This window comes from Aulonocara stuartgranti (genome assembly GCF_965226115.1).
Source record: "Aulonocara stuartgranti genome assembly, chromosome: 10".
NCBI classification, from domain to species: Eukaryota; Metazoa; Chordata; class Actinopteri; order Cichliformes; family Cichlidae; genus Aulonocara; species Aulonocara stuartgranti.
In genome coordinates, this window is record NC_138946.1 from 6,126,067 (window position 1) to 6,148,936 (window position 22,870).

Consider the following 22,870-nt stretch of genomic DNA (forward strand, 5'->3'; position numbering starts at 1 on the left):
ATTATAGCATCCCTTCTCTGCTCTTAACTGACATGATTGGTAGTTTAGACGCTCTTCTGCATATCTTGGTTGTACAAAGTGGTTATTTGAGTTACTGTTGCCATCCTATCAGCTCTGTAGCATCCACAAGGCATTTTCATCCAGAGAACTGTTACTCACTGGTTATTTTCCATTTTTTGGGGTCCATTCTTTGTAAACCCTAGCAGCAGCTGCTGAAATAGTCATGGTAGCCTGTCTGGCACCACCAATCGTGCCGCATCTAAAGTCTGAGTTTGAACTTCAGCAGGTCATATTAAGGCTGTGCGATATGACCAAAATCTCATACCCTGATATAAGACATATATGGTCCCGACAACGATGTGTATCACAAAAATTTTACATTTTCTGTAAATTCTGTGAATCTCGGGCAACTCGACTTGTGCGAAGTGTTTTCAGCTGGGTGTCGTGCACCGGGAGTCGGGCGTTTTGACCGATGCATGAAACTATACATTTCTAGACATAGGTTGAAACGCCTGCCATTTTCTTTGTGAGTATTTATTACACAGCGTGCTGCGAGGAAAAAAACTTGTTCTAAGGTTTATTTTTTAGCACCTGACGGCTCTTTTTAGCTTCTCGTCCGTAAACACTCTGCATACTATTTCACGTGATTCATTTTATTTTGAAAAATCTCAACAGGCTCTTCAGCTTTATTGTGAAAGGTTTATGTGGCAAATAAACAAGAGGACGGCGGAGCCACGCAATCATTGTTGCTAACGACGACGCATAAAAGCAGTCGCTTGTCTGTCCGTAGTGTGGTTATTTTAAATATAAGAGAAAGAGAGCTTTAACAAATTAATTCTACCATGACCATCAAAACGGTGAAAAAATATTGCCGTAAACAGTTTATTTTGCGACACCACGAAACAAACGATAGCGTAATATGAAACGATAGACAATTTTATATCGTCATCTGATATATATTGTTATATTGAACAGCCCTAGGTCATATTGAGAATATCCACATGGATACTAGTGTGTGATTGGCTGACTAGATATTCGGTTTGCAAGCCGCTGAAGTGGTGGTGAGTGTATTTTCCCCTGTTTTTACTGTAACCGAAGGATGAATTCTGAGGATGAAAATCACTCAGCTTTTAAAGGAAACCATTTCACCTTACATTTTCCAAAAAAAAAACCCAACTTTTTGAACTCAAGTAAAGTCAGCAACTCACAGAACATCAGAGAGAACAGCAGCCCATGAATTTGATATCTTAATGATGGTGGTGTGAGCCTTGTTGGAGCCATCACCTGGGAGGCCAGCGGCTCATCTTGTGTTTCTGTGCTGTGATACAGCCAAGGTTTACCAGTCCTTCCCCCAAGGCAGGATGCCAGTCAATTACATCAACTTTTCCCATCCATCTTTCTGATATTGTGTGTCAACCACAGAAGGCTTGTGCCTAAATTTTAAATCTGTACTGTGAATTATTTGAGCTTTCCCTCCTAAACTTTCACAGCACATGTCACGCATTTGAAGAATTCCTTCCAGTAGATAGCTGCAAAGCACAAAATAGTCAGCTCAGAAATATAACCATTACTGTGCAGAAGATAGGCACAATTATTATCTTTGTCCATGCAGTTGTTCAGGCCTTTTTTCCCCTTCTTTTTTAAGCAAGTGCAGGTTGTTAGGCTTGAGGGATAGTGCTGTAAATACCTTCCGGCAGACTTTGATGAAAAGACAGGAAACTGAAACCTGCTGGCAGTCTTTATCAGAGCCCACAGCAGGCATCAGATTTTACCTGGAGACTGATGTTATGGTAATAGATACGGGGGTCCAGCCACCAGCCAGGCATTCATTCTATTGATTTTGCAGAGATATTTTCCAGAGTAATCAAAGAGCTGTGAAATCCTTACTCTGCAAGTGCTCAGAGCTTCAGGGACCACTAACAGGATTGCTTTTTCTGGTGAAGTTGAGTAAACTGATACGTCTTTCACGCTAATGTACACATACAGCCGTGGGGGCAAACTGCAGTCTACCAACTTGGCGATTGGGGTCACGAACTGGGTCAGTGGACCAACTGTACATATCTGGCTTTACTGTTGAGGAGGTGGGGGCGAGTTATTATCCTACCCTCTAACTATCATGTAGCTTTGGGGGTTAAAAATATGATGAAAATGTGGTTTATAATGTTGTTTATAAGAGTCCAAACATAAAAAATAAGCTAGCCTTTTAAATTGCACAGTCATGTTGTAGGAAATTGTTTAAGTTGGTCATTTATCAGTGTAGTAGTACTTGTGTAAATCAGCTGATCTTTAGTCTTTTCTTGGTTGTACCAGACATCTCTTCAGGGTATGACAAAGGCAGCTGAGCTCCAGTACCGTCAGCGAGCCAGTGTTTTCTACTGTGATCCATGCTAGTGTGTGTGTATATATATAGACCAAAATGTACCCTATCACTTTTGACTCTTCTTTGAAAAAGGTTCCTCTTGTCTGACCTTCAACCTTAAGCAACTTTAGGCCTAAAGTGCTGTGTCTGCTGTTCTGATGCGTATTTATGCTGTGTGCACAACAAAGCGTGAGCAGGTGAGTAATGACATGCAACACTGTTAATAGAGTAAAACTGTGAGTTTAGACGTTCTGCAGCTTCAGATAGTTTGAAATGTTGTGTTCTATGCAGACAATAGTGTATACTGTATATTATACTTAGTGAAAGCAGCTAGAGCTAGTTGATCACATAACATGAGAGCAAAGAGAGGTGAGTATTCTCTAAATTCTGCTGATTCACAGCAGTACACAAGCACCCCGGGCTCTCCTGTCATCCTTTTCTGCCTTGTTTTTGGTGATACTTTATTCTGCACTGCGCCGGTTACGGTCCAGTGAGCACGTTATTAGCTGCAGTGAAAGAGCTGAATTTCAGGAGCATGCAAGGGTTGAAGTTTTTATTGATTATCAATAATTAGGTGATTCTTAAAATGTTTTTTAATTCCTGTACAAATGAGGCTCTCCTATATTTCTCTCGGCTTAGATCTGTGTTTAAACAACTGCTTCACTTTGCTTCAATAGTTTTTATCTGAACTGCCCTCGAGGCAATTCTGAATGTTGCTTACTAATATTTATTCTGAAGACCTGGTCTAGAAATTATGCCAAATATTTCCTGTGAACTTACAGGGCTGTACTGTGCTGAGGTAGTTGTGCCAAGATATGGAGCTAAAATGAATGAATAATGTAAGATAAAGATATGTTAATAGTGTAGGGGATGATAGATGGAAGATGAAAAACACACATTTCTTTCTACACCACACACACACACAACCTTTTTTTTTATTCTCCGCATTTAATGCCCAGTTGGATCACATTGATTGGGCCACCAGATGTGGCACTTTTATCACTGTCAGGTAGGATTTATCATGTCTTGAATTACTCCATAGCAGAGGACTCCCAGCTGCAAATCGAATGCAGTTGTTTACGGTGCTTCTTGTCAGTGAGAGGTCTGATTAAAAAAAAAAAGGAAGACATTTGATATGTGTAATATATGCAATGCCTTGACAAACTAATGCATTAAACGTAACTGTTACTAATACTGAATTTTTATAGGGTATTTAAACAGTTTTTAACCTTTAGCAGAAAAATGAGACGATATTAAGTTTGCAAGCAAATCAGCATCTAGACCTGATAATACAGTGTAAATGTTAAATGTTATTTGTATTAAAACTGAAAGGGCAAAGGCTGTTTGATTTCATTTATATCAGCTGTTTTGTTCCTCTTATTAGATTATTTCTAATAATCGAGACATAACTTTTCATTAAGATGAAATCTGCCAAGACTGGCAAGTATGTGAAAGCTTTACTTTGTTTTCTGCAGTCATTAAAGAACAATAGAGATATAACTGATAAACAAAACAAAACAGAACGAATGGACAACAAACAATCCGTACGTCGATACATAGCAAGCCAACAATACAACTAATTTTCTTTCCGTCTTTCTCAATATGAAACATAAACCAAACAGATCCAAATCAAGAAGTTCAAGAAGTGCTTCCTTTTCGATAAGTCGAAATCAGTCTAAATGTTTTGGCGTGTAACAATTGGACTATTCTTTATTTTTCCAAAAACAATGTTATTAACAGGATTAGAGCCAATTTCGAAAAGCAAAGGCTTGTTTTTTCTAAAATTGTTGGTATATCTGTGCTCCTCTAAAATAGAAAATAAGTAGAAATGGCTTTGGGTCTAGTGGGATTGTTTTCAACTGTGCGCATTTTCAATCCATTCGTGCTTTACAATACTTCACTGATGTTCTTCTGACTTTCTTTTTATTCATAAATGCCCTACAGTTGAGTCCTGATTAACTGGCTTATTTAGACCCCTCTGGATACAGCTGGACCGAGCCCATATTAATAATGCCATTACACATGCCTTTGTAGTCTACAGTGTCCTAGGTCTGCATTTAAAAAGCATTGGATTCTCTACAATTAAATATTTGAGTGGAACTCCCTGTGGTCACAGAGAAAGTCTCCCTAAAGTGCCTCTCATCTGAACTCTTGTGTAATTGCTGTCCAGTCGTTACATGGAGATTTCCAGAGTTATCAGGATATGAGCTGAACGATTTGAGGGTAATGGTACAGGGAGGTATGTGCTCAGGACCCCTTATTTATATTTTATGGCCTGAGACAGGACGCTAGGGTTAACCTCATCATGCAGACACGCCATTATTGCTTCTCATCTTCTGTGCCATTGATTGCTCTCAGCCAGTACCCCCATCATCAGCCCTAAATACCTGTAACAACCACATGTGAACTGATGGATTTTCTGCAATTACACCTGAATGCAATTTTGTCATGATGTTCGAGCATAGTCCCTGAAATAGAATTCATACCCCATAAGGATTCAAACCTCTGTATATCAAACCAGTTTTAATATAATATAATTAGTACTATTAATAATAATAATGCTAATAATAATTATAATAATGAATAAAAAGCAGGTGAAAAGGAAGGCAGAAAGAAACGCTGACAGATTGCGGATAATATAATAATATTAGTAATTTACATTTAGATCCATCTGTCAAGGGCAGTTGGGAGAATTTGGGACTCAAATATTAAAAGCATTTCTTATCTGAGTTAACAGCCTCTGTCCAGGGAAAATGTATCTTATTGTTCAGTTTTATGGATGTGTAATGTAATGGAGTCTTTACACTACAACCTAATTCTCCAGTAAGCTAAAGCATTAATATTCAGTTCAATTCACTTTTATTTATACAGCGCCAAATCACAGCAACAGTCGCCTCAAGATGCTTTATATTTTAAGGTCGACCCTACAATAATACATACAGAGAAAAACCCAACAATCATATGACCCCCTATGAGCAAGCACTTTGGCGACAGTGGGAAGGAAAAACTCCCTTTTAACAGGAAGAAACCTCTGACAGAACCAGGCTCAGGGAGGGGCGGGGCCATCTGCTGTGACCAGTTGGAGTGAGAGAATACTGATAATAGGTAGGTAGATACAGTAGATAGATGTGGCAGTTTATTATCGCAGAATACTGACTAAAAAAAACAAATACTAACTGGCTACTTCATTCGTCGCAGCTCACTTGTGACTTGCTTTTTTTATGGCAAAGGTTCGGTAAGGTGCTGGAAATGTTCCTTGCAGACTTTGGTTCACATATACAATATTTACACTGTGATGATGACATGATGCAAATGTTCTTTTCCACCACATCTATAATGTCCTTTGTTGGATTGAGATCTGGGGACCGTGGCGGCCATTTGAGTTCAGTGGAGTCATTGTAATATTCAAGAATCCAGTTTTAGGTGAGCTGATGTTTCCCCCTGTAAGTAGTCATCACAAGATGGGCACTCTGTGGTCATAAAGGGATGGACATGATCAGCAACAATATTCAGGTGGGTTGTGGAGTTTTAAAAAATGCTCAGTTGGAACTGAGGAGATCAAAATGTGACTACTCCAAAAACATCATCCGCCTGACCTGTTGCTACAAGGCAGGATGGATCCATGCTTTCATGTTGTCAATGCCACATGTATTTACACCATCACACTGACACTGCAAACAGGTGTATTCAGCAACACCGATCACGAACAATGCACTCATGTTGGTGTTACACGGACATGTACCGTCCACCTTAACAGACCAAGCAAAGGCCCCCATGATCACCACAACCATCACTGAACCCAGCAGAGGTTGACCCAGCTTGCAGAGCCTCAAATCTGATAAATCTTTGACATAATGGTCACAATGAACCGAGGTCACACTGACCTCAGGGATGCACCGTCAACATGTTGGTGCCAGATATCACAGGATTTCCACCAGAGGTCCTCTTTCCACTCCCTGAAGTGCCACAGCTATTTTGTCAGTATGAGACAAACCTACATAATATTAGGGAACTGTTTCTGTGTTGTTGTTGATCGGTGTGGGGCTAATGTTGAATATACATTTTGTGTTTAAAGGGAGTCAAGCGCTCTGCTTAAAGCCCCACATTTTTAAACATTTAAAACTATAGAAACTTTGTATTTCTTTTATTAAGATGTTCAGCATTTGCTGTGTAATCAGTTTTGTAATACTACCCTTTTTTTTTTCTAACAATGTGCCAAATAATTAAGTTGGGAAAGGCTTCTTTCTGCAAGTCCATATAGAACTAAAAGTGTGTGTGTGTGTGTGTGTGTGTGTGTGTGTGTGTGTGTGTGTGTGGGGCATATGGGCATATAACGCCCCTCCCTTTCATAAGCTGCTTACAGAACAACAGTGGGTTTTGTTTGCATTGCAGATGAGTGGGTCTCCGAGGACACAATTTAATGAACATGTAGGTCATTTTTGATATGCTGTATACAGTAGTATTAATTGTTGAGCTTGCTTCACAAACTCCAGCTGAGATTATTGTGGTTTCTAAGTAAAGAGGGTACATATGGGGGTTAAGTACTCTAACAGCATAACAGGGAGTGACTGCGGATAGACAAAGAAGCCGTTTAAAGCTGTCTCCTTGCATTTGTGCAAATGTTAATGAAGCATTGGGCCCTCAACGGAATCTGCCATCAGACAATCTGCTCTCCAACGTGAGATTTGCTGAATGACGGAAGCAATTAACTTACAGCATTATACAGAAAATGCAGATAGAAAAGGCAGCATTTTTTTTTACATTGATTTTATTATCTTTTTTCCCACTTTGCAGCAGTCTCAGTGCAGTTGGGCAGAAGCATTTTAGAGGATGGACATTATGTTCAGCCATCATGATTCTGAACCTTTGTTTATAACCAGCGAATGGTAATATCTCTAATTTTGCATTTTGCTTTTCCGAGATCAGCTCTATAAATTATTTCATGTATTACATTGTTAGACTGTATACCACATATAATGTCTAAGGCAGGACAGGCAGGAGGGAAAAAGTCATATAATAACATTTGTAAATAAAAAAAGAAAGTAATATCTCTGATGCAACTCTCTAACCTGTATTATTATTTATTTATTTTTGCTACAGTCCCACAGTGCTCCATCAACATATCAAGTCTGGTTCAGCGTTTGAGTCATTCAGTAACAAAGATCAGAGCCTCCTGGTCAAACACAGCTATTTAGCTGTCTCATTACTTATGAATTATGATAGGAGATGAGCATCTCTGGGGCACCGGACACCAATCATGTGGCCATAAATGTGCCATAATTGTGCTTGATTGCAGAACTTTTTGTTAATGGGTGGTGTATGTATCCTCAGATCAATACAATGGCAGACAGTAATGGTTTGGTTGGGAGGAGTTTGCCAATAGGGCAAAGCTCTCTTGGGAAAGATGGTAAGTGGAGACCTGCCAATTTCTTTGTATCCTCTCTGTTGTTTTACTTCTATTTCCCTGCCCCTACCTCTCTCACCCCCCCCCCCACCACCTTGGTTTTATAATGAAGCCTCAGACAGTTGGGAAGCACTAATGTCCAATCCCGCCCACTGCTCCATCCCTACTCCCTAATGCACATTCCCAGACCAGAGCACAATTAAAATTTCAGAAGAAATTTCAGCCCTCCTTTATTATTTAAAGCATCAAAAGCTGCTGCTTCTGCATTTAGGGGCCGAGGAAAGACAAAAGAGGGTGTGGCCTTGTATTTTTTACCTGAGAATGATTTGCTAAGATTAAAAGAGAGCCAATTAAGACATTTTTAAATTTATCTGCAAGCTTGAAATCAGCATGTCCCTTGCTGATTTGCAGGGGCTTTGTGATTGACACAGCTAATTAAATGGCATAGCAGAATGTGCCAACAGGTGCAGAAAGAGACCTACATTTGGATTTGATTTCTTTACTTCAAAACCAGTTGTGCTGAATTGTTGTTTCTAGTCCTTACTTAGAGTTTCTTGGAATTTTTTGATGTGTTTAAGGGATGTGGAAATTTCCTTGCATGCAGGGTGTTGCGGGTATTGAAAACCATGCTTTCCAGAATCTTGCAAAGTCACTGAGTAGCCATCTTATCAGCCGCTATGACCCCTTGCAGATAAGAAATGCTCCTTTTGCGTTTTGGGCGAGGAAGAAATGTGACTTTGCCTCGCTGTCTTCATGCCTCCTGTTTTTTATGTAGGTCTGAATGGGCATCAGGTGCCGTGCGGGACTCACAGATCAGTGTTTTCCTTTGTTGTTTTTCTGGCATAATCACGCAGATTTCTGCTGTGTGTTGTGGATGGCAGTCCCTTTGTTTTTGCTCCATCCGGGGAGATGTGCTCATGCATATAATGTATAACAAATCACAGCTCCCGTTAAAGTGCCATCACCTGCATCCTCCTACAGCGTCTGCTTTGTAATGCAGTTTGTATGTTACGTAGTATGCACATATATCGCTTCATCATTTAGCAGAGCACCTACTGCCTGGTTCTCTGTAAAAAGTAATAATACCTCAGAGCAGCTGTCCTAAATCACCTTCTGACATTTTATTGAATCACAACTGAATGCACATAAGCCATGAGCCTTAGTAGCTTGAGAGTAAGATCATAGAAATGGAGAAAAACAGACCAGGATCCTTCACGGGAGCACAGACGGCATACCAAACCACCGGCACGCGATTAGAACAACTGCTGCAGAAAAATCATGTTACCGACTAAATAGACAAGAGTGTGTTTACTAGGTCAGTGGATTCTTCATGTGAATCGGTCACATAAAAAAAGAAGAAAAAAACTGCGCTGGGAAATATTGCTGGCTTTAGTCTGATTGACTCATTAGATACACTCATTTCCTGGGGTTAAAGTTCAGCCTCGCATGTTCAGATGACCGAGTTTGGTTATTAGTAAAATGTCACACTCACGAGGACATGGATGAGTTGAAGTAGTCACGGTTACACCTGGCCTCAGTGCAACGTGGCTCACCGCATGAAGAAGCTATATTAAGCCCGTGTCACTCCACCATACAGTCTCTGGCCTTGCTCCTACAGTATATGCGAGAGGCCAGCCATGCTGTAGGTGTTGGTTAAAGTAGGTCATTCCACCTTATTGCACTCTGTTGGTAGTGAGGAGATATGTGGAGCAAAAAATTACAGATATGAGTGACTGTTATACATTTATGATAGAGAAACTTACAATGTTGTGGTTTCTTGTATGTTTTTTTTCTAGTCTGGTAGCGGTTCTAACCAAAGGACGCTTTGTTGTTCACTTTCAGTTTAAAGGAATCCATTTACACACTTTTCTTTTGCAAACAGAAAAAAAACTTTATGTTGCATTAATATTTTAAGCTTATTACCTTAAAACCTCCGAATTGGCACCTTCAGGATCCACTGATGAGTGCCGGGTTGTTAGTCTGTGACACACCAGGGGAAGTCGAGCGAACAAAGACTGTCAAAAGTGTGGTAGGTTTAGCACAGTTAGCTGTGGCTATTGTTGGTTTGGCATTATTACCAAGAGCTGACACACTTACTTTAATATTTTTGAGAATAATGTGTGGCCACCTTAACCTCCCAGTGCATTCAGGTAAGTTTACTGGGTTTATTGAAGTGAAAGTAATAACTGTACAGGTGTCTGAGTGGGATGTCTTACACTCATTTCTTTCTGTTTTTATTTTACTTTAACTTAAGGTAAAACAAGGTGTATGGCATTAGAAACAACTTCAATTTAAGCATACAGATCTCTACAGTACAACCCAAAAGAGACATAAGAAAACAAAATGTGTATTTTTAAAAAATTGAAAAACACAAAAACTCAAGTAAAAGCTGTGAACAGTAAAGCTGAGGGGTAATTAGACTACACATCTCACTCTAAATCGAAAAAATGAACTCTACTGGGATAAGAAACATAATCATCCTTTACAGCAAATGTATCCCTCTTAACTCTAGAGTCAAAAGTGAGTTTCTCCTTTTACAAAAATAATTTATCACACCGAGTCTGTCAACTAGTGTGGGTGACTCAGCTGTTTTCTGATTGCAACCAGCAGTATTTTAACAATATTAGGGAGGACTTTAAACAGCTGTGGCATCGTTCCCAAGTACAAGATTTAAAGACCTTTTCTATACTGTCTTTTTCATCCTTTAATGAAAAATTCCAAGACATTTCCAGAATGTATGGTATTCATCTGCCTTTTAAGCTCTGGATGATATTTTGCCAAATAAACTCTTTCCAGTGCAGTGAGTGTGTTTCTTTTTCTTTTCTGTAGGATGGATGGATGGATGGATGGATGGATAGATAGATAGATATTAGAGATCATTCTATAAAAACTGGAGGCTCTATATATGTAGAAACAAAACCATAATGTGCCAGGTCCATAAACTATATCTTGTAGTTTATGTTCAAATTCCAGCATTGCCAGTAAAATGTCAATCATTAACCACCCAGGAGATATGCAACAATTAGCTTCATCCACCTTAAACCAGATATTGACGCAATGATCCATTTCTCAACTTTGCTTGGGTAGCTTTGCCTGTTTCCAAAGAGTTCTTTATTTAACACATACTGCTACTTGTTTTAAGATCTTTGGCATTAAGCCAGCTTTCTTCTGATTGGCTGTCACTTATAGGCAGAAGGTTTGAAGCACATGTGGGCGGAGTTACTCTGCTGACATTCCGTTAGTTTTCCATTGTAGACTAGGTAACTGACTTGGACTGTGTTGAACTTCACAGAAACTCCACAATTTTCTTTGTGTTGTTATAGAAAAGAATCACAATCCAAATGCCAGTTTTATTTAGGAAAATATAGTCTGTGTCAGAATGAAAGTGCAGACATGCCACAGGAAGAAGAATTCATTTTAGCTTACTGTACTTTTAATGTGGTTGCACGGAGGAATATTTTTATCATCTCAAAGGTTGTTTCATTTCAATAGCTACAGACGCTCCCACAACTTGACGTGAAGGAGTAAAGAGATGAACTTTCAGCCTGCGATTCGAAAAATAGACCCTCCAGCTCAATTATTCATCTCTGAAAAAGAGTCATTACACCACAGATTCTTAAAAAGTCAGCGTGCTGAGTCCCTTGGATATTAAAAGGGGAGACTTGAGCACTCGGTTTGGTGCATGACCCCACAAGAAGAAGAGCCTTGCTGCAGAGCTTTTAGTTATTTTCATACCTGACTAACAATATCACCAGCACTTGTCCCACCATCACCTTGGTTAGCTTTAAGCACATTGCCCACTGATTGCACTAATCCAATCAGATAGATCAGGTGTGCCAGCTGTCACACCGAGACACTTGGCAGTAGCATAGGAGAAAAGCAGGCTGTGTAACAGCCGGTGAGCAGCCATGCAGAGCGGATGTGTCCTGTTAAATAATCCATTAAGACTTTTTCCCCCCCCCCCTTTTTTTTTTAAACTCCACCAGCCTCTTTAGTTGCATCCACATTAAGCTAACAGTTCAGCAGTTTTCTTTATTTTTACTTATATAATGTTTTACAATAGCCCTCCCTTTTCCCCTGCTGTATGAGAAGGCAGGATGGCCTTGTGGAATCGCAAGTAGCACATTTAGAGCCTTCCAATCACTGAAAATGTTGTCCACTACAATGCAATGCATACAAAGCTATGCCACTATTTCTGCCTATTGTTACTGTGTCCTCAAACGAGAAGGGAATCCCAGCGCTGAATGCCTTGATTACCGCCCACCCCTGACTAACTGTATTATGTTTTCAACAATGGGTTTATGAAGCCAAACAAAGAGAATGTCGACTCATATTACAAAAGGATCAAAAATACCTTTGCTGCCGTTATTGTACCAAAGCATAAGTGCACAGAAGAGGATTTTCATTTAACTTGAGAATCTTCTCTTACATGATACTACTTTTGCTCTGATGGGAAAGACCACAGGTAACTAGAGTAACAAAGTAAAAGATAAATGTAAAAAAAAAGCAATACTTTCCCAGTTTTTACATTAAGAAAATTTCTGTATCATAGGTTTATGAAAAAAATTATTTGATATGTAAACGAGGCCTTCGATAACAGGAATCAGAAATTTTGATTAGATCAAGCAACACAAAATGAAAATGTTTAATTCTGTTCGTATAGAAGGGAATTTTACTTCATGTTTTTAAGTTACGACATAAATTAAAAAGTTTCTTCTCATTATGAAGAATAAAATAAATTAGGCTGTGTGTTATATTTGGACCCCACTTTAAACTAAGACATTCAAACAGGGATACAACAGGAACCTTTGATATATGGAAATGCTAAATAAGAGGTGGCGTCTTTGTAAAAATATCAAAACATCTTGAATAAACTGCTTTTACGGTCATATATTATGTTACATGTATAATAAAAATCCACCATTTGTTCTCAAAACTGTCATTTCTGATTAGATGTAATAATAAACTTCCTTTACTTCTAGTGAGCTACTGATTGAAGTTCATGTAACATGTTATTGAATATGCACTAATAAGAATAAAGGCTGGTAAAAAAGAAACACCAAAATCTGTATTTTGCACATTTCCTCTTCACAAATATACAAGCACAAGAGTTAATATAATATAGTTTCCCCTCTAGACAAAACCCCCACTACATCACTTCAACTGTAGTACAATCAACAAGTGTATATGCATGTGTATATTTTTAGTTTATATGAGAAAGTCACATCCTGTTTTTTCCTTTATTATACTTTAATGTTCATTATAACACGCACATATGGATTTATTCTGCCTGAAGGGAATCTGGCCTGCTAGGTGAAGTCATTTAATGTATCCTCATGCCTGTTATCTTGTCCACTTGGTGGAAACTGCACTCGAGTTTGATAGCATCCTGAGAACTGCCACAGGCACTGTGAATATGTGCACACTTCACTTTTTCCCATGTCTAAAAAAGCATTGTTCAGGTTCCCCTTTCCCCTTGCCACACTTCTTTGAACTCCAAATGACACGATTTCTCTCCGAGTCCGACTGCTTGATAGTTACTCGGTTGGACAGATAGATAGTATGAAGGGTGGTGACGAGTGAGCAATTCGTGAATGTACATGAAATAAAATAAACAACCAAAAATTGGGACAGAGTATTCGCCTGCAGGCACGCTGTGACTCAGACTACCTTCCTCTCGCCAAACTGCTTTACCCTAAAGGTGAAACCCACAAGGACATCTGGATACAGGGGCAGCAAGTGTTTTTGAGTGTCTGTGTGCATCGCAGAAAGAACGCCAATACTGTCATTTAGTTTCAAAGGTGAGAAGTAATATTTGCCATCATTTTTATATATTTTTATCCAAGACTGTGCAAACCGAAACTCTTCTCGCTCCCAGACTAATGGTGCCCTTTTATGGTTTGTATCCCCTCATGTCAGGGTGACCCACCAGATTAATTTAACGGAACACAAACTTTAGGATGTGTTTCCACCTTTAATGAAGAATATATTCACAAGACGCATCATTACTGAACAACTAAGTTAATAATATGTGTGAAAAGGGGCCAGCTGCTATGTCGGTCTCATTCTAATTCGGTCATGTGCACACCTCGCCTGCGCGTCTGCTTTTGTCTTGAATACTTCCAGGTCAGCCTAACGCAGGCAGCGGCCGTGCACTGAGCCGTCCAGGTTGTCCAGCATCTTCAGCTGGGAAGGTCTGTCCCTTAATCCCTTGTCCTGTGTTAATGGTCCACCCTCGGGGCCCCGGGGCAGCAGTCTGAGACGGAGGATGAGTGAGCAGCGAACTTCAGAGAAGAGACTGATGTAAATGTGAAGAAATAGGCTGTGTGGATGAGAGAACAGAAAAGTCAAAGAACGGCCTATATAAAAAAAAAAGAAAAGAAAAGCGGAGGGAGGGAGTGGAGCGCTGGACAGGCGCTTTCTCCTACCTCATGGGAATGCAGCAACTCAACCCGAGTGAGTAAACTAGAGGGCTGCTCCGACATGTCAAAACAAGATCACAAAACTTATTTGATCATGGGTAAGATGAAGACGTGATGTCCCACTTGGTCGGAGTGTGATGTCTTATCCCGGGCTTTTATTTTTAACAGAAAAATGTACTGCTGCCTCTCTAGGATTCTGTGTGTGGCAGCGTGCTCTGCGAGATGTCGTTTTGAGTTACGCGTCACGCTGGATGTCCGTATAGCAGAAGTATCGCCCTGAAAAGGTCTGAAACGTCTTTAAAAAACTTGTAGCTGCTGACTAATCAGGCCCAGGGGAAAGTGTTAATGTTAGTAATGACTATTGTGTCTGGAGTGGGTCGTCAATCGGTGCACTTTACAGCAAATATTTGCAAGCTCTGCTGGAGTTATGCACCTCAGTACTGTATTAAATACTGTATAATGAGCAGATGTGTTTTTGCAACAAGAAAAGAGACGTCTGTTTCCATTTCCTGTCCACTGAGTTTTGTAGTAAAATCTACATCCCATCTGTTTCATTAAGCACGGTTTTAATTTAACATCTGTCATTCTTTTTACGTGCCTCCGCTGTGATACATGGGAGGCAGATTACATTTTCCTCTATCTGTATTTCTTTGAAAAGGGACAGCACAGAGCCGGTGGGAACTTTTTAATTCGATCGCTAGAATGGCTGATTATAGCGCTTCCTGATTAACTGTTACTAATAATGAATAAGTGTTTAATAACCTAACACTTTTACGATATTAACGTTCATTTGTATAGCACCTATTAAAGTGCTTCGTACTAACAAATTGTACATGCAACGAAACACACAGTGATATATGAATAAACAGGCCGACATAAGGCATGAAAAGGAAGTAACAACAGAGATGAAACAGAAAGTGCAAAAAGTGCAACATCAAGGATAACTTCTAGTGTTAATTTAAAATAAACTAAAAATGAAGACACAAATTGTTTATGTTCATACAGCTCCATCAGTAATGGTACTTTCAGCTGTGTTGGATCAAGGTCACATCTAAAACCTGCAGGACACCGGCCCTCGAGGCCTGGAGTTGGCGATCTCCTGCATAGGATAACCTCCCTAATCAGTGCATTTATTTGTAGTTTATTATGTGTATTGAATTATTATTGTAGCCGTATTATAAATTTTTATATTGTGTATTCTTAAGGCTTTTTTTCCATGCTGGCCTTTTTTACATTTCCTCGTAGTGTGACAGGTTTTGTTACTGCACAAATGATTTAGTTGAGTTAAAAATAGGTGTTAGTTTTCTGTCTCATGCCAAGACATGTATATGTGTTACTTCTAGACCATTTATCAACTGTACTGGCAATATTATTGCCACTGGTCATGGTCATGTGACCTATCAGTTGATTTAAGGCACCACCCTGTGTTTCATTATCTGATGAAGAGCAGGCCATACATACATACTACATAAAACTCAGTATTGCCAATAGAGAAAACACGTATTAATTTTCTTTTTTATGATTGCATAAGAACACCTTGTGTTTCTGCCTGTTTAAAGTTTCCTCGATCCTCCCAAGCCATTTCTAAATTTTGAAAAATAGAGTTAAATTTGAGCGTCAGACAGACACACACACACACACACAAAAAAAAATTTAAAAAAAAGAGGGCCCCACAACTTTTCAGAAAGCTCAAATGTCATGGTTCATCATTGAAAATCATTTAAAGCATTCTACGATGTGGTAGGTTCTTCACTTTACAAAAGTGCCTTGAGATCCCTTTTGTTATGACCTGACACTCGATATGTATAACACTGAATAGAACAAAAAAATTAACTGAAAGTAGAAGAATGTAAGAACATAGTATATTATTTCAAAAGGTCAACCCTGTGTGTGTATCTGAAAAGTCACTCTTGAACTATCGTTAGTGTTTAAGCTATGATAAAGCTGTGGAAAATAAATGCTCCTCATACCACTTTTTTCATTCATTTGCAGGTGATATACATGTCGTCTCTAAAAGAGTATGATGAAACGCAAGAAAAGAAAACAACCTTGCCCTACTCACAGCAGTCTCCTGTATTGAAATGAATGTGTACGTCTGGTTATCATGCATGACAGATGCTCTGCCATATGGGTACATACAGTCTTAGTATTATGGGGTGTCTCTATTGTACAGTGCACTCACTGTAGAAGAAAAGGCTAAATGGTGCAACCCTTTCACCGTGCTAAAGAGAGGACACATGCATTGTACAATCACATCATTTTAGTCTCGCTCAGGTTTTGTAGAATTGCAGCTTGAAGCTTTTTCATGTATTTTTCAAGCAACCAAGAGCACGCGCACACATGTGCACATACGCGCACATACACGCACACACAGATGCTGCGCAGGAAGGTGCCTGCTGTCATTTTAACCTGTTGTCTACATGCCCTCACAGGCTGCACCACATTGATTTGAAACACACAGAAAGCTGCAGCTCGAGCATCAAGGGCAGGAGTCAATGCACCTTCAATCCAGAAAATTAAGACTGGGAAAAGTGAGAATCGTTGAAACCTTTAAGAAAGTGTAGATTAAAGTGCTGGCATGGAGATGGAAGAGGAGAGGATCAGGGGTGAACAGCAGGTGAGGAGATAGTGGAACCCACTTTATGGGGATTTCATCAGGATGACTGTCAGAAGAATAAAGGCCTTGCTGATCTCAGCCAGATAAATGAGTTCTTTGTGAAGGTTTTTCTGACAGTGAACTCAGTAGCAGGTGCATTAAAAAGTCCACAGAAAATATACTGAGGTCCAGCATCAGAAACCCTTCAAGAGCTCACACAGTAAACAAATACCATGTGTTTTTCTCTGTGCAGTTAAACTAACCTCTGTGGTGAGAACGTCCTAATTTGACATGAAAGATCTCAGACGAGAAACGGGAGAATAGAGGTGGTTTCTTATTCTCCAGGAGTCAGCAGTCAGTCAAACTACTCTGCAAACAGAAATATTGCGTTTATACCAGTCCGAGAATACGCACATCTCCACTGTTGATCTAAATGAGGCCTCTGTCATGTAAAAATATTAAATGTACAGAATATATTTTAATCTTGAACGGGTTCAATTTCCCAGCTATAGGCAGTGTCACAGGGCAGACCTTACAAATCTATCAATTTGTATGTTTCTGTTAGTATTCCTTTATTTCATATTATGCATGCTACATCCATACTTGTGTGTTATATGAGGTTTGGCAGGGTAGCGTTTGGCAGCTGTTACTGGAAATGACATTTGTAATGACTGGCTGCAATTTCTTTGCTCTAGCTACTGCATAAAAAAAAACTTTTAGAACTTTTGATCAGACCACATATAATACTCAATTCTTTTATAGCAAATATGACAGTTTGACTAACACTATAAAACACATGTAATGTGATGTATGGTGGGGACTTGCCAAAGCTAGCATTGCCATCATCACTACAGAATAAGTTGGTAAGTAAGAACAAGTTCTAGCATATCTCAAAGCTCTAGTCTCAGCCAACAGATTGTTGTTTGTGTGCTACTCAACAATTAGTTTAGCTTTTCACCTGCTTTACTTTGGTACTAAAACTAGATGTTGGTTGGAGTTAACATGCAAGTGAAAAGTGATACTGAATGTTTCCCCTTTATGTTTAAATTTGGCTTGTGAGGCCGATCTTACCGTTGCCATAAGCAGGTGCACTGTAGCATCAGCCCCAAACAACACAATGTCTGTGTGGCGGAGGTGTGGTCCCGGGCGCGGCTGCAGGGGAGGAGTGGTGCAGTGAGCTCAACGGGGCGGTGCTGGAGATGCCGGTGAGAACAGCTGATGGCGATTTGGACTGATGGTGGTTTCCTTCCCTTTTTATAGTGAGACGGAGAGGAGCGGGGGACAGGGAAATCAGCTGGGACCGACAGCTGTCAGACTGTGCTCAGCCATAACCCAGGGAAAACTATAAATAAATGTGGAATCTGGTGATAAAGACCTGTGTGTGTCAAAGTCAAAGTCAAAGTCAACTTTATTTGTCGATTCTTCCACATGTACAGGACATACGGAGAATAGAAATTGCGTTACTCTTCAATCCCTAGATAAATAGCAAATGAACATTTAAATATATTTAAATATAAAAGTGATTTAAAAAATGCAAGTAAAATAATTAAAAAGTAAAAATTTAAATAAATACAATTTTACATATAACAAGAAAGCTATACAATATACAATATAATGGGTAAGTGACATTGAGTGTAAACCAGGCAGAGTAGTGCAAATAGGCAAATAGTGCAAATGGAGATTTAGTAGTGTACGGTAAGAGAAAGTGTAACAACAAAGTCTTATGAGGTAATGGCAGTCCAATGCTCCACAAAGTGTGTACCTGTGTGTAGTGCATTTCACAGTCTGTATCTCTTGGATGCTAATGACTTTAATAAAGGGGAGTGTTGATGCTCTGGGACTGATAATGGGCCGATCAGGTTGCAAATGCATACAATGATGGTCTAGACAGTTGTATTGATTAAAATATAACCATTTCCACTATTCAGAATTGTACAAAACAGTGGACTAAGTAGAATAAGCTTGTTTTTTTTAATTTTTTTGCTTTTTGTTAGTTACATAAGCATTTTTTCTGTTTTACCTGGTTATATCAATAGTTAGTCTTGGTTCTGAGTAACATCAGATGATCTGTAACATAATTACAGATCCAACTGAAACAGTCAGTTTGTGGGAAAAACAAAAACAGGCTTGTTCTTTGCTAGAACACAAGTTATGTTTAATGGTGCCAAACTGCTATGGGAATATTAGCTTCTCCAGCCAAAGGACCGATGAGCTTATACTGCATCGGGGCATTTGTTGTCCATCTGTCCACTCAAGGGTCGCAAGAATCACTGCTCCTCCTGCAGTATTTTCTAGTGCAAATGCAATACTTATGCAAACATATGTGCACATGCATATTTTGCCATATACAAATGGAAAAATTATAAGAGGGCTTTACCATTAAGGAGACACAGGGGACAAACAGAGTTACAGACATAACAGCAAATGGACTGGAACAACAAGTGGGCTGGAAAGGCAAGAGAATAAAGGATGGACTTTTAGTCTAGACTTAAAAGCAGAGATGCGGGGTGCTATTATTATGTCAAGTGGTAACTGATTTAAAAAAAAAAAAACACTGAACAGTGAGTGCAAAGCCTTTGTCACTTTTTTGTCTGAGGTGTGACCTTGGGACATGCTACAGAGCTTTGCCAGCAGGTCGGAGAGACCTGGTGGCTGAATGTGAGTGAATGAGATTGGTAACATAAGCTGGGGCCTGCCCATTATGAGCCATAGAAACAATAGTTTAAATCTTAAAGTTAATTCTAAAATGGACAGGTTGGCAGGACAGTGAGCTTGCTTCTGCAACCTGCAACATCTGCAAATGTGTTAAATCACACAGTGGAATACCTAGATATGGGAATTACAGTAATCCAGACAGAAACTAATACACACATGGATGGCTTTTGGATATTTGAAGTTCACTGATAATTCTTAAATTGTAATAACTTAAGGATACATTTGTTTATCAAAGCAAAGCTCTGGCTCAAGAATAATCCCCAAGTCTTTTGCATGAGACTTAAAATGTGGCGTTAAATGACCTACCTTGCCAGCAAAGGAGCTACTAGATTTGGTAGGACTAAAGATGAAAAGCTCTGTTTTATTACGGTTTAATTGGAAGATATATCTTCAAAACCTTTAAATAGAGACTGTAAGAAATCACATCATTTTAGTGGGAGCTACATCTGTAAGTCATCAGCATAGAAATGAAAGAATCTTATATTTTCAAATAGCAAAAATGGACTGGTCACAGGACGGATGCCTGAAGGAACCCACGAGAACTAGTCTAGCATAGGGTGAAGAAAGCTGGCAGGTCGACACAGCGAAAACCTTGTTCTTTTTTTTTTTTTTTTTTTTTTTTTTTTTAAATGACATCAGAAACAGCAGTATGCGACATTACGTGATGGCAGAGCTTCAGTTCATCCTTTGTCATTTTTTTTTTTTTTTTTTTTTTAATAAATAGGACAGGGGGAATGAATGAGAGAGAGAGGGGGAGAGAAAGAAAGAAAACCCAAGGGGAGAAGAGACGGTGAGAAGGGGGGGAAGAGAGACAAAAAAAAAAAAAAAAAACTCCTGGGTCACCTGTATGGAGAAAAAACAAACAAACAAACAAACAAACAAACAAACAGAGGAGACAGCAAACAACAAAGAGCAACATAATAATAGAGAAAACAAAGCACCATCACAATAAACTAGCTAGTCATAGATATCAGTATTTACTAAGTAATAAACGATATTGTGCAGCACGCAAGATAGACAGCGCACAGTGTGCTTTGAGGCAGCAGCCAAGAAAGCTTTAGTCCGCGTCTGTGAATACCCATGTGTGCATACCTGTGTGGATCAGCATGCTTGCATTCCAAAGGTTTCTCCATGTAATGATCTGCTAGGGAGTGTGGGGGGGCCACAGCCCCATCCTCCAGGGTGTGAAGCGGGTATGGAGGAGATCAAAACTCCAGACATCCAGAGGCCCCCAGAACACAAGAGACCATGGAAGACCAACAGAGGGGCAGCCGCGCCACTGTTCCAGTAAGAGCTGAGGAGAGTCCCAGATGAGGGCTCACTCAGCAGCCGCGGAGCAGAAGCCAGGGGGGGTTGCAGTGACGCGCCCGTGAGCTCCGCCGGCCCCCAGCTGCGCCTGAGTGACCGAGCCCTAGGCCGAGAGGCCGGGGGCACCCCACCTCCAAAGGGGCCCGAGCGAGCCCCAGGCCCCAGGCCCCGACAAGCGGCCGCCAAGGAGTGAGCCGGTGTGTACCCGGACGCCCACCCCCAGACACAAAGAACCACCAACACACCGACACCTGAGGGAGTCCGCCACCGGCAGGGGAAGTGGTGGTGGGTGGAGATAGGCCTCCAAACCTTGGAGGGCCTGAGGTGTCCCCAGAGAGGTGGCGTCTGATACCCAACCTGACATATAGACACAGACATACAGGCACACACAGACACAAACATCCATTCCCACCCTCATGCTCTCATATGCACTCACTCCACACTCAACCAACGTGGAGACAGACATAAAGAGACGCTGTACACACAATCACACTCCCCAAGCGTACTCTACAAACCGGGTCTAGGTACCCTTGCCCCTGGAGGGGGGAATTGCACCCAGACCCAGGTGGTGTTACCCTTTTCCCTGCGGTGGGGAGAGGCAGACCACCCCGACTCCGCAGCAGCAGGGAGGCCCCACACCCCAGACCGCAGTCGGACGGCCAACTCCTCCTACTAGCCCCCCCGCTCCAGAAAACCTTGTTCTTAATACAAGACTTTAACCAGTGTAGAAGTGTTCACTTAATGCCAAACTGCCATTTGAGGAAAGCCAAAAGAATATTGTGATCCACAATGTCAAAAGCACTAGTAGACTTAACAAAATCAGGGTCGTGCTATTACAGAATCCAATGTGAGTTAGAATTCACCTTCAAAAACCCTGCTCCAGTACTATGAAGGGCTTTTGAAGCCAGATGGAAATAAATTAATGAACCTCTTTGCCCAAATTGTAATCTAGGTGATATTTGTTATATTGGTTTAAAGGGACCCCCTCCCCCAAATTGCTCTGGTGTAGATGAAACTTCCACACAAGGGTCAACTAACTGGTCTTTACCCATGCTGTGCTCAAGGTCCATAGTCATTCTCTGTGGATTTTTATTTGCTTTAGAAGAAGAAAATTAAAGAAGAAGATGATTTATCATTTTCTTTCTGTGCTTCACACTTGAGTCAGGTGAGCGGCCATGTCACTGACATTTTGGTTTCTGTAGTCTGACATTTGAAACCAAAAAAAACAGCTGACATCAATTTCTTTTAGATACACACAGCAAAGGTGAGCACTCTTAATAGCAAAGGAGGGCAACATCTGGAGAATACAAAGCAAGCGATCTCTGATGCCAAGTCTCACAGGAAGTTTCTACCCTTCACTATCCTTCTCTGGGTCAATGGATGGAGAGAAGCATTCGCATGGGTTGATGAAAATGTTCTAAAAAAGTTCTAATGGGGTATCAAGCATGTCCCTGAGCATGTGCAGTGACGTGTTTGCCCATGCAGAATCTGTGCATTTCGTGTTTTGTGGAACAAAACAGGCTTAAGCCACCATGTTGAGGAAGAGGGGATGTGGAGGGTTTGTCAAAACACCTCAAATTTGCAGCTGTATCGCAAAAGTCAGTGGTTGTTCCTCGGAATGTATCCGTTTTCCTACTTTTGTTTGAGTGCAAGTAGTACGCCAAGTACCAAAATCTGAGATACCCCGCACTCCGTAAGTACTAGCAAACTACAGATGAAGTATTGCACATCCGCGGTACGGCTGAAACCATTGAGGAAACCTAAATTGTATTTTGCAGCACAAAGTCTATTTATAATCACTTCACCAGATTCCCATTTTCCATCTCTCTTAGCTGTAGGCACAGGTCCATCTCTGTATTACTAGGGAATCATGAGAATGATCAGTTTGACAGTACCTTAGCTGTGCTGTGTATTACTGCCTGCAGAATGAGCAATGAATCTCTGATTACATTTGGATTTTTTTTTTTTTTTTTTGAGTCGGTGGATGCTCACTTTTGCAAGGCCATTAGGTGTATTTGTGTTCGTAAAGCGAATCATTTGCACCATCCCTGCATGAAAACTAAATA

At 40.3% G+C, this 22,870-nt stretch overlaps 1 protein-coding gene across 2 annotated transcripts in view; it reads left to right on the top strand.

Annotated features, from left to right (window-relative positions):
- The window catches only part of tmem132e (transmembrane protein 132E), a 440,362-nt gene that overhangs the window by 185,976 nt on the left and 231,516 nt on the right, over positions 1-22,870 (top strand). The window contains exon 1 of one of the 2 annotated variants that reach the window (XM_082549922.1): positions 16,178-16,274. The exons of the other annotated variant lie outside the window; for it this stretch is intronic. Coding sequence (XP_082406048.1) covers positions 16,271-16,274 — 4 coding nt within the window. The 5' untranslated portion in view covers positions 16,178-16,270. Of the gene's footprint in view, positions 1-16,177; positions 16,275-22,870 lie in introns of those variants that run through there. 2 annotated transcript variants of the gene reach the window in all.